General features: G+C 40.6%; 1 protein-coding gene across 9 annotated transcripts in view; it reads left to right on the top strand.

Annotated features, from left to right (window-relative positions):
* CD86 (CD86 molecule) overlaps nt 1–11,669 on the top strand; it is a 47,725-nt gene that overhangs the window by 8,835 nt on the left and 27,221 nt on the right. For 3 of the 9 annotated variants that reach the window (XM_044442510.1, XM_044442509.1, XM_044442508.1), the window contains exons 2-4: nt 4,586–4,714; nt 5,000–5,105; nt 7,042–7,152. In XM_044442510.1, coding sequence (XP_044298445.1) covers nt 4,682–4,714; nt 5,000–5,105; nt 7,042–7,152 — 250 coding nt within the window. In that variant the 5' untranslated portion in view covers nt 4,586–4,681. The other 6 variants (XM_044442511.1, XM_044442515.1, XM_044442512.1 and 3 more) reach the window with 6 other exon arrangements.

The following is an 11,669-nucleotide window of genomic DNA, read 5'->3' as shown; positions in this document are numbered from 1 at the left end:
GGAAGGAAGGAAGGAAGGAAGGAAGGAAGGAAGGAAGGAAGGAAGGACAGAAATGCATGTCAATTAATACAATTAATGTCTTTCTGAGTTTGTAAAGTCCTGCATTTAGGTAAGTAAAATCAACTGTATTACTACAAGATGGCTTGTCAGAGTGCATCTAAAAGGGAGCTAGGACTGCTAAAGTGCAATGAGGTGGCAAAAAAGCAAATGAAATTTTAGGCTACATAGTGTCCAAATCATGAGGTATACTATCTAGATCACGAGAACTAATGGGACCACTGCATTCAAACCTATTTGTTCAGAAGATTCTGTAAAATACTGAATCTGGTTCTGGGCACCATGGTTTAAAAAGGATATTGCCAAGTTGGAATATGTCCGGAGAAGGGTGGCAAATATTATTTATTATTATTTATTTATTTAGAATATTCATATGCCGTCCTGTCGCAAAGGCCTCAAGACAGTTTACATAAATAAATGTATGAAAGCCTGAAATATGATGAAAGCCTGAAGGCCAAGTCCTGTGAGGAAAGGTTGGGTTGCGTTTGTGTAGAAGAGATAATTTAAAGAAATTGTGATAGCCATCTTCCAATGATTACAAGGCTATCATACAGAAAATGAAGCACTTTTTTTCTGTTTTACCTCAAGGTTGTACTCAAACTACTACTTTCAGATTGCAAGAAAGTAGAAACATAGAAACAGAGCGAGTCAGAAGGGATCTCCCGGGCCATCTAGTCTGACCTCTGGCACCAGCCGGCTCCGCTCACGACATGCCCACCATGTGGACGTCCAGCCCATCCTTGAACACCCTCACTGACGGGGCCTCAACGACCTCTCGTGGAAGCCCATTCCACACCCTCGGGGTCCTGACTGTCAGGAATACTTCCTGGCATCCAAATGGAACCTTGGCTCCCTGAGCTTTGCTCCATTGGAGCATGTCCTGCCTTCCTCTGCAGGAGAGAACAGGTCTCTACCCACCTCCATGTGACATCCCCTCACATACCTGTATGTCGCCAACATATCCCCTCTGAGTCTCCTCTTCTCCAGGCTGAAGAGACCCAGTTCCCTCAGTCTCGCCTCATACGGCATCCCCTGCAAACCGGCCACCCACCTTGTGGCCCTACGCTGCACTGACTCCAACCAGGCTATATCCTTTCTGTAATGAGAGGCCCAAAACTGAACACAATACTCCAGTTGTGGGCACACCAGAGTTGTGTAGAGTGGTAGTAATACCTCTCTTGATCTAGTAAATTTAGGAAGAAATTCCTAACAGTCTCAGAATGTGGTATCTTCCTCTTCATTAGAGATTTCTAAGCGGAGGCCTATCAGGGATGCTGTAGCAATAAATTTCCTACATAAGCAGGAGGTCAAACTAGGTGAGCTTTGATGTTCTTTCCAACTTCATTTCATCCATTTGACCAAGGTGATATGCCTATCTGAGCCCTAAAACTCATCCTAGTCTTTGGTCCAAGCCAGGCATCCATCTTGTTTGGCAAAGCCATGTGCCATCTAGTGCATAAAATGTGGTAAAATTTACCACATTTTAGATAAACGATAGATTTCCAAAGTCACCAATTGCACTTGGCTCAGATTGGAACAGCAAACCCGGTTCCAGCTTCCCACATATTTTTTCCTGTTCTGTGCTAAATGCCATCTGAAACTTTTCATTCTTGATTTATTTATTAGATTTGTTTATAAGCTGCTTGTTAACATCATGCTCTCTGGGCAGCCATTACAAGATAAAATTAACATTATGTTAATAAAATACGTTACAAATAACATTAACAAAGTAATACAATTAAAATATAATAAACAGAATGAAATCATAATACAATAATTAAATAAAAATAAAACATACATTCCTAAATTTAAAAACCCATGAATAGTCTAGATTGTACCAAAGTTTAGATGTACATAGTTTAGTACATAGTTTAGATGGTATTAGCAGCTGAATCTTACTTTAACACTCCCTCAGGACACCTGAGATAGCAGGCTAATTTAGGGGTCCCAGGGTAGACCTTACAGCATAAGGCTCTGTATTCCAGCTGAAGGAAGAGCTGGGTGTCCAGAGAAAGAGCCAGGGGCCACTGACATCCCCTCAGTATCTACTACTGGAAGTGAATGCTTCACTCTGCCTAATGGTAGGGCCAGGCCTATATAGCTCCCTCTGCCACCGCTGCCCTAGTTGGGATGCCCACACAATCTGAAAACCTGACCACATGAGATCCATCTGTCTCCATCAGGTGTTTGTGTTTGTTAGATTGATATGCCACTTTTCCACTCACCCATAAAATACATGACAAAACTGTCATAATTAAAATATCAAAACATCAATTGGAATCCATCCAGTTAATAACACATCTAATAAAACACAAATACAAATATAAGACAAATAAAACACATTGATAAGAAAGAACAACATCTAAAAACCTATTTTATAACAAATTGGCATACTTGCATCAAGCCTGCCTAAATAAACATGGATTGGTGGGCAAAAAGAAAACAGAAATGGAACTAGCCTGGGCTCCATTGACAGGAGTTCCACAACTGGGAATGGCCACCAAGAAGGCCTTCTCACATATTCCTGGCTAATGTGCTTTCGATAATTGTGGACAGAGACGTTGGCCCGTTCTGAGGATCAGATCCACATCTGGAGCAAGCAGGAGCAGTGACTGACCGTCACCCATGTTTGGCAGAAAGATTTCCCCCACAACCAGTACATGCACCCAATGATCATCTGCAGCTTCTGGGTGCCTTGCTTGATCTCCTCCTCTGGCAATCTCAGCAGAGTATCAAGCATCTGCCCTGCCAGCTCTGCCGCAGCCCCAATGGGCACAGCTGCTACTGCTGGGCAGGCTCAGATGGAAGGGTGTGGTTGGTCAAATAGCCTTATCTCAAAGCGTTGTGTACTCAGAATAGGCACATCAGCAGTTTCAATTGTGTCTGGAAATAGACCAGGAGCCAGTGAACATCTTATAACTAGGGAGGGGTGTGCTCCCTGTAACTGGGCAAGGTCACAGAATACCTGACACTAGATTCCAGCTACAACGAATGGCATCTGAGAAGCATGTGTTCTTGCATATAATGAATCTAAATAGATGCCATCTTGCTAGATCTGGCTATAAAGATAAATCAAGCATCCAGGAGCGTAAAGTGTACACAAAAGGAACTGAAGAAGTAAAGAAAGTCAGTCAGTCTTCTACTTTTTCAAAACTGAAAATACCTTTCTTGACCATGTCAAAACACAAAAGTGGGAAGGATTGGGTGAGTGGGAAGGACCCCATATTTTCAGTTTCAGCCATGTCTGGAAAAGTAATACCTGGGCACTACCATGACACTTTCTTTCCAACAGGACATCCCTTCCCACCACCGCTTCAGCAGAATGGCACAGTGATTGTTGACAGCCCTCCCCACAACTCACGATTGATCCACAGTGAGCGATCTACTTCTGTTGAGATTGGTGGCAGCACCATCCTGCTATGCCGAGTGCGGTCCTCCCTTCTGGTGCTGCAACCTCTTGGGAGCAACGCCAGATAGGGCACAGCCAAATCTTGTTCTGCCCAAGTCTTTTTCTCCTGAGGAGTCTGAGCAAAGCATGACTTGTCTCCATCTGGTGCTGCTACTGCTGAGTGGCCACAGCACCAGATGGCAAGAGCCAAAGCCCACTTTGCTTGGCCTCCAAAGCAGGCAAGCAAAGCACAACTCCCCACTCTTGACAGGTGACAGTGATGAAGAGCAAAATCTCAGAGAAGCCTCTGAGAATTGCCCCAAGAGCCATTTGAGCTGTGTGGGCGCTTGGCCAGAGTCACTTGGCACAATAAGCATTTGGGTCAGAGCAAGGGCTATCATGTGGACTGGGCTTGGCTGGCATGGCAACTATTGGGACAGCTCCTAAACCCTATAATGAGCCATCAGCTGCTGGGTGACTGCCCCACTGAGAGTGGCAAGTTTGCTGGTCATGTTGTATGAAATGCAGGAATGCAAAGGCAATGTTGTTGTCTCCCTTCCATATATTTTTGATTATGTCTCTATGGACTAAAACCCTATTCAAAATCTTTTCAATACTTCATTTCTATCAGTGGCCCTAAATAAATAAATATGTGCAGACAAAAGAATAAAGGCCCCCAAAGAAATTAATTCCATGAAGCAAAGCAAGCAAAAGCCCCTTTGCAGTAGATGGAAGCCCTTTGGGCAAGGGTACCTCTCAGATTTGGAAACTCATTCATGTGAAGTAAGTTTGCCTGGTGACATCATGCTGAAAGAAAGAAAAGTGGAAAACTGTGTGATATGAACCATAGAGATATGAAAGTCCAAAGGGACTATGCTTAATAAACCAGTCTCACATTAGTAAATCTTTTGTTGATTTATTTAGCCCAGACTTAAACACTTGCTTGAGGGTCTTGCAGCTTGTCATTGTGCCACCACAAATTATCAAGTGAGTTTGTCTCTCCGTTTCTCAAGTAAAATGGAAAGTGCTGGGAATGGGGATAAAAGTTACAACTTTTCAGACATCGGAAAAGGGAAGTTGTGGGGGTGGTGACGTTCAACTTGTCTTGAAGTCATTTAACTCATCACTTTACAAATACAGGTTAAGAATGAGCTCGGAGCTTTCTGGTGTGTGGGTTGTGGCCAGATGAGAATTAGTATACGTACTGCTTGCTGAAGGAAGAGGCATCAATTTGGAATGCAAGTCTTTAATCATCAGTTTCTACTTACTGTAAGTTTACTGTAAAGGACCTTCTTGCTTCCTTTTCTTTCCTTGCTTTAGCTACAGACTAAGAATATCACTTATTTCTACTGATATTGGTATATATGGGGAGGTAAGAGCCTTTGATTTCATTTCCCCACCCCATTAAGATTGTGCCCTCTCTTTTGTTTTAGCACAAAACTGTTATGGGGAGAATAACAGGGCAGGGCTGAGTGTGGGACACTCCATAGTAGATGCTGAAAGAGGAACCTTATAGTTGTGCCTGCTTTTTCTTTCCTTTTTTGCATTTGCTAGCGTATTAAAGACATCAGTATACTGGGGATCTTTGAAAAGGCGTCCATAGATCTTTTGGTCCAACCACTTGCCGTACGGCAGGAACTCTTGAAACTCTCTGGGATAGGTGAGTCTACAACAGTTCTTGGTCCTTCTGGCTGTGGATGCTAGGAATTATAGTCCAATACAACTGACAGGGACTGAGTTGGAGAAGGCTGCTTAATCTTCTGTTAGCTTCTTCTGTATATGAACATAGAACTCTGAAGTTACCTCCAATCTTTTGATCAAAGCTGCCCTCATATTTTATTCTCAATGGGTGCATCAGATAATTGTTCTTTCTTTTCTAAGACTTTCTTTTACATATTTGGAAATGTTTGGCATGTCACCTTTCTTTATCTTGCTTAGTTCTGTCAACTTTTCCTCATGTGGTATTCATTTTAGATTATTCATCATCCCTGCAGCCACCTCTCCTTGTAAGTTGTGTACTGCTTAGAGAAGTTTGGTTATTGGTTAGTACAGACATTTAATACATGTTTTGGAAATGGAACATGATCTCAAGTGCTTCCAGATGGAGAGCTCCTAAGACTAGGCAGAAGGCAGAAGGCCAAAGGCCCTGTGCAGCTAGTCTGTCTTTTAATCCTTAATAGACTTTCTGTTATAAGGAAAAAGACAGAAAATTGATGGGGAAACACAGGAGGGTTATGAGTGGAGGATGATGACATCTGGAACTCCTCATAAAATTCCATGAAAGAGTCAGGTGATGGCAGAGCTTTGTCTGAAAACACCCTTAGTCTTAATCTTTCCTGTAAGTATACCAGCTGAAAATGCTTCTCTTTCTACAGTCTTACCAGTTTTCTTCCCACTGTTTCTAGAGCCTTAAATCTCATGCTCTGTTATAATATAACTTGTGTCACACACAGCATTGCATTTCTGCCTTATGTTCATTTTTAAGCAGCTATTACTACTGAAATTCTTCCTAGTAATTTAGAAAATGATCACCCAATTTCTATTGGAAATCTGTTGCCTTTTTTATCCCTATCTAGTTATACTTTTATTGTTTCCTTTACAAGGTTACATATTACTGATATCATTCAATTAATGAATATGATTTCATTCTTTTAACTATTTTAACTTTCTACTCTTCACTCCATTAGATATAAATGGATATAAATTCTGTAAATGAAATAATTCTGGTTCTCCTTTTAACTAAGATTATTTTGACCTTTTAAGCCTGTGCGCCAGCCTGTTGGATGTTGGGTGCTTCACATACATATAAAAATATAGTCCATGCATTTCACAGACACGTGCTTTGTAGAATCACAAATGTCAGAATTGGCATATAGTCCAAGCATTTCACAGACACATGCTTTGTAGAATTACAAATGTCAGAATTGGCATTAGCTTTTAGTTGTTGGAAATACATATTTGTAATCATATAATAGGTGAACCAGTCCATTTTTGTACCTTTATTCAAGATAAGCTTCGCCCAAATGCATTTAAGGGCCCACTTATAGTTCAGTCCATTCTTATGCCATTGCAAAACGGATATCTCTTCTTTCTTTTCCTTCCTTACACTTTCTTTTATGTGCCTTGCCTTTTTATTTGTAATCCCAATAGTAGGGCCTGCCTCTGTCTTTGATTGATGTGAGCTGATTTGGGAGACAATTACTGTCTGAAAAGTGGGATCTTAAAATGCAGTAAACAAACAAATGGGTGTCAAATTGATAGATATGTTTTCACCCTTTTCTTTAAGAAATTGAATAATACATATAGTCTGGAAATTCTATTTGATGCTTGATTTCAGGTTCCTTAACTACTGTCCTGAAAGAACAATTGTGTCTAGTCCCTTCAAGCCCATGTTTTACTGACATGTTGTAATTAATGTTAATGGGCAACTGGATGCAGGTATTCATGCCTTGAGCTTCAAATAAATAAATAAAGGCAGTAATGAGAATGGGGAACAAACTATCAATATTGTCTGTTTAGTCAACTAAATCATCTCAATTGCATGGAAATCCAACTTTGCTTTCTATAACTTCTTGTTGTTTCATTATTTCCACAAGGTAGTCTTGAAGAAATGATGCACATACAGAAAGCAGAACTGATGTTCTCCAGACCTAGTCTCAAGGGGTTTCTCTGGCTTGGCCTTTTTGTACTTCAGTCTTATAGTTCAGGTAAGCCCAATAATTGAGTGCACATATGTCATAATATAAAAACATTTCTTGACCTCCTTTATTTATTCTGAGCTAAAGCAAAAATAATTGCTAATGGCACAGGCTTCTGCAGTGGAATGCATTTCCAAATAAACAACAATAGGACCCAGTTGTACAACTAGGGTGCCTGTGTGGTATTAAACAAGCCATTCTTCTTTGGCTTTCTATTTGCCATATGGTGATTGAATGGGCCCAGTAGTATCTGTCCAAGAGTTCTTAAATAACTTAAATATAAAATGGCTCATCTTCTAACCAAAATGTGAAACTTATCCACTTTCTGATATAATGCTAACTTTAAGAGAGAGGTAGATCCAAGAAGTTACAGATCGGTTTGCTTGTGTGTGAATATGATTAAACATAACATTTGTAAGTATATGGAAGATCAAGTCTTGGCAAGGAAGAATCAGGATGGCTTCTACAAAGTCCCAGCTTTCCAACCTCCAGGAGGAGCTGTGTTTAGAGTCAATAAACATGTGGATAGGGTAATTTGGTAGACATTATATATTTGGACTTGAATGAACTTTTGAAAGAGTATGTCAGCAAAAGCTTCTGCCTCTGTCATAGGAAAAAATTGCAGCTCTTCTTAGGTTTTAATGACTGATTAAACAAGAAAACAGTAGAAGGAATGTGAAACTCTCACAATGAAGAATTGGAAAACGTTCTTGTGTACGAACCTGACTTGTTAGCTTGTTGATAAATGCTCTGGAGCCAAGAAAGTGACCAGATTTGTAGATGAGACCAGTTTATACAAAATAATTTGTTGGCTGTAAGCAGATTAAATGGAGCTTTTAAAAGATTATTTCCAAATGTATAGAATAGGAAACAAATGGTTTAATGTAATTGTAAAGTAGCAAATACTGGGTTGAAAAGGGGGATTGAGAGAATGAGAGAGAGAGAGAGAGTCACTTGCTAGGAATGAACAGGAAAGAGACTAAAATAAAAACTGCCAATATAATAACGTACTTATGCAAATCAATGTTATTGCTGCATTTGGAATGCTGTGTATAATTTTCACTGTACACAGTATAATTGGTCATAGAATTAGAAAAGATTCAGAAGATGATAATTGAAATGAACAAGAGTTTGAAGCATTTCTGTACAGGAAAGCTTAAAATTTTGGGAGCTTTTAGTTTGGAAAAGGGTACATTAAAGGGGACACAACAGAAGTATATAAAATTGTAGAGGATGTGGCAGAAGCAGATGAAAGGGTTTTTCATTCTCTCTTGTAAGACTAGATACAGACCAAAGGATTCTCTGCACAAGGCATTTTTTGGGTGGTGGTGATTCCTTACTCAAAGAAGTTTTCAGGTGCTTTACATAATGTTGCCACCCTTCCAGGGCCCTCCCACACTTTCCAAGCTTGTGGTCTTTTTCAGTGAGGAAAATCTTGGTGTCGTCTCACAATGGTGAAATAAAACACAAGTATTTTCATCATTCTGCTATCCCATGGTATCACTTTGTCATTCTGTAGTGGAACATAAAGAAAGGCAGAGAAAGAAAAATACTGACACAAAAATACATGTAAAAGAGCCAATTTTAATCCTGCAAAGAATCCAGAAACCTCAAGTAAGGTGGAAAATTAAATGCCTCATTTAGAGATGCCCAAAGAAAGTGCTTCTTCACATTTCTGTATAAAACAAGCAATGCCTAATTAAAGAATGGACTGCATTGCCAAAGGCTGTGGTGATGGGCACTAGTTTAGGTAACTTTAAAGGGAAATAAGATAAATCAGTGTAGTGTATTAGTCATGATGACTCTGCAGAATCTCCATGCATAAAGGCATAGTACCAGAGTCTAGGGAGCAATCACAAATGAGAGTATTCTGCCCAATTCATGTTTGTGGGCTTCCTGAAAATTTCTGGTTGGATAAAAGTATGAAAAAGGACATTAGATTACTTTGGGGTTTGCCAATGTGTGTTCCTACCTATGCTTGGACTACAGCTTCCATTATGCCTCACCACTGACTATGCTGGCTAGGGCTAATGAGTATTGTAGATGAATACATGTGGAGGGACATAAATTGCCCAATCCTATGTTAGATGGATGCTCTTTTTGATCTAGCAGGGCTCTTCTAAGGAACTTATAATTAATAATATTGCCTTGCAGAGTTGTAAAGATTGTGTGATGTTGTATATAAAGCTGCTTCAAAGTGCTGCATACTTGCTAAGTGATGAGTATTATATTGCCATGGCAACTATAGCATGGCAGGGATCTGAGGGTGTGTTGCACTTCCTATTCCTTCACAGGTTGTCCTTAAGCTCTAGGTGGTGAGAGATAGTATCCACTCCTGCCTGTCTGCAAACAGGGCCCACTGCCACTCTCATTCTGTCCATGATCAGTCCCATCAATTCTCTTGTGCAAGCAGCTCCCACTGCTTATGTAGTGGTGATTTAGTGCTTCCTGGAGCAAGCCCTGAAACAAAAAGAAACCCTCATGTCTGGAAGGGAGCAGGTCATTGAGGTGCCCACTTCCTGTGGTCTGAGTCTGCCCTGCCCAGCCCTCCTTGCACTGCTCAGGACATCAGATTTAAGCTTTACTTCAAACGTGACCCCTTTTCCTGACACTGCCTCTTCCCTGTTTGTTTCTCAACTATATGTTGGTGCGATGCTTCTTTTTCCTGTGTATTACTAGTGGACATTTCTTGTTTTTAAAAGCAAAGACTTCAGTCATGTCTACAGCTTACATGTCTATTGACTCAGCTAAATGCACTGGGCTTTCTTCTGAGTTAACATGGCTAATACTGAGCTGCAACTTTTGCAGTGACTTGAATTAGCAACTTGCTGAGATGGACAAACCAAACAAAGAGACCAGCAAATGAAGTTATCTGGAGAAGCATTTACTCTAACATGAGGAAGACATTTAGCTGCCTTTTTCATTTGTTCAGGGATCTGAACAAGGTGCTCCAGTCGATGGTGTCAGTCTTGGTCCTTGGAGAGCTGTTTTCAAATCCCAATCCACTGAGTGACCTTAACTGCCTTATTGTTTCAAAACTGTGTGCAGTTCATCTTTTCTTCCTTGGTGGGAAAATCAAAAACTTCCTTTACTGACTTCATACTCCCTCCTTCTTCATTACAAACAGTACAATAGAAATTACTGTTTAGCAATAATTAGGTTCCTAACAGAGCAATCTTTTGGCTCCTCAAATGGTATCTAAGGAGCAACAGATACTAGGTCTTCCATCTGAAAGCTGTTAAGAAAGGTAAAGCCTTAACAGAGGGAATCTATGTAGAGATTTTCCCCCACCCCAAGCTCTATGGCAGTTCCCTGTCCCCAGACTGGTGACACAGCCTCAGGAAGAAAGGAAATAGGCATTTTGGGAACAGGGTTGTGGACAGAGAGAAAGAAAGATGTGAACCACTGAGAAGCACAAATCTATCAGCTTCCATTCTTACCTGCGAACAACAACTAGATGGGCTCACAGTGAGGCTACATTATGTGCAGAGTTAAATAACCCACAATGAGCAGCAGCATATCTTCTGAAGATAGTTAATCATTTAGATGGATTCCCAGATAATTATTAAACACAGAGCCTAACATTCTCTAACTGACTTGTCAAGTCATAACTTAACATGGCATGCATAACTGTTTGATAAACTGGACATTCATTCTGACTGGGTTTGCACAATAGAAAAATGGTTAATAAGCCACCCCTGCATGTGCTGGTCATTCACTAGGTCATTTTCCTAATTACCCTTGCCAGAATCAGCTTCTCATGTTGTCCAAACATGGCACAGGTGGCTTGTTGGATAGTTAACAAACCACAATCCCAAATCCATGGACTGTTGTAGGGTTGTGTGCTGGTCTGTTAACCAGTCCAACAAGCCATCCTCACCATTTAGATGACACATGAAACCACAGAAGGGGTATAAACTCGCAACTTGGAGCCCATGGACACCACAGTCCATCACAGTGGCTGTAGAGATCATCCAGATGAGGTCACTAACTTGCCAAGTTGTGAGGATCATTTTACCACAACATTTCTCTCCTGATCAGAAATCTGGTTAGGCAGCGGAGTGGCAAAATTCTGCCAGTATAGAAGTAGTTCTATCAGTAGAAGAAGTATAGAAGGGCAAAGCAGTTTCAAGAGGAAGGGATGAGAGACTTCTCATGCATATTACCATTTCCTCAAGCTGAAATAAGCCTGTGCCTGTGGTTAAACTAAAAATACAAACACTCTTTAAAAAAATTTAGACAGGGTGCACTAACGAGTGAGCACAGAGTTTTCAGGGTGGACCCTCAGCCCCATATGGCTCTCCATCAGTGACACCTATGCTTCATGACTTGGTAGGACTTTACAATGGCAGGTTCGCCAAGTGGTGACATATACTCCTGCGGTTCTTGTATAATGCTTCTGAGGAAATGCCAGAACAAGAAGGTCAAATCTTTGCTCTGTTTTTATATCAGGTAGGATCCAGACTTAGTCATACTTAGAGAAGATTCATTGAAATCACTGTGACTTGATTTAGCCGTGCCTAATT

The sequence above is a fragment of the Varanus komodoensis genome, unplaced genomic scaffold, assembly GCF_004798865.1.
Source record: "Varanus komodoensis strain SLA01 unplaced genomic scaffold, ASM479886v1 scaffold4, whole genome shotgun sequence".
NCBI lineage: Eukaryota > Metazoa > Chordata > Lepidosauria > Squamata > Varanidae > Varanus > Varanus komodoensis.
Note: the sequence above shows the minus strand (reverse complement) of the source record. Positions and strands in the feature narration are given on the sequence as shown.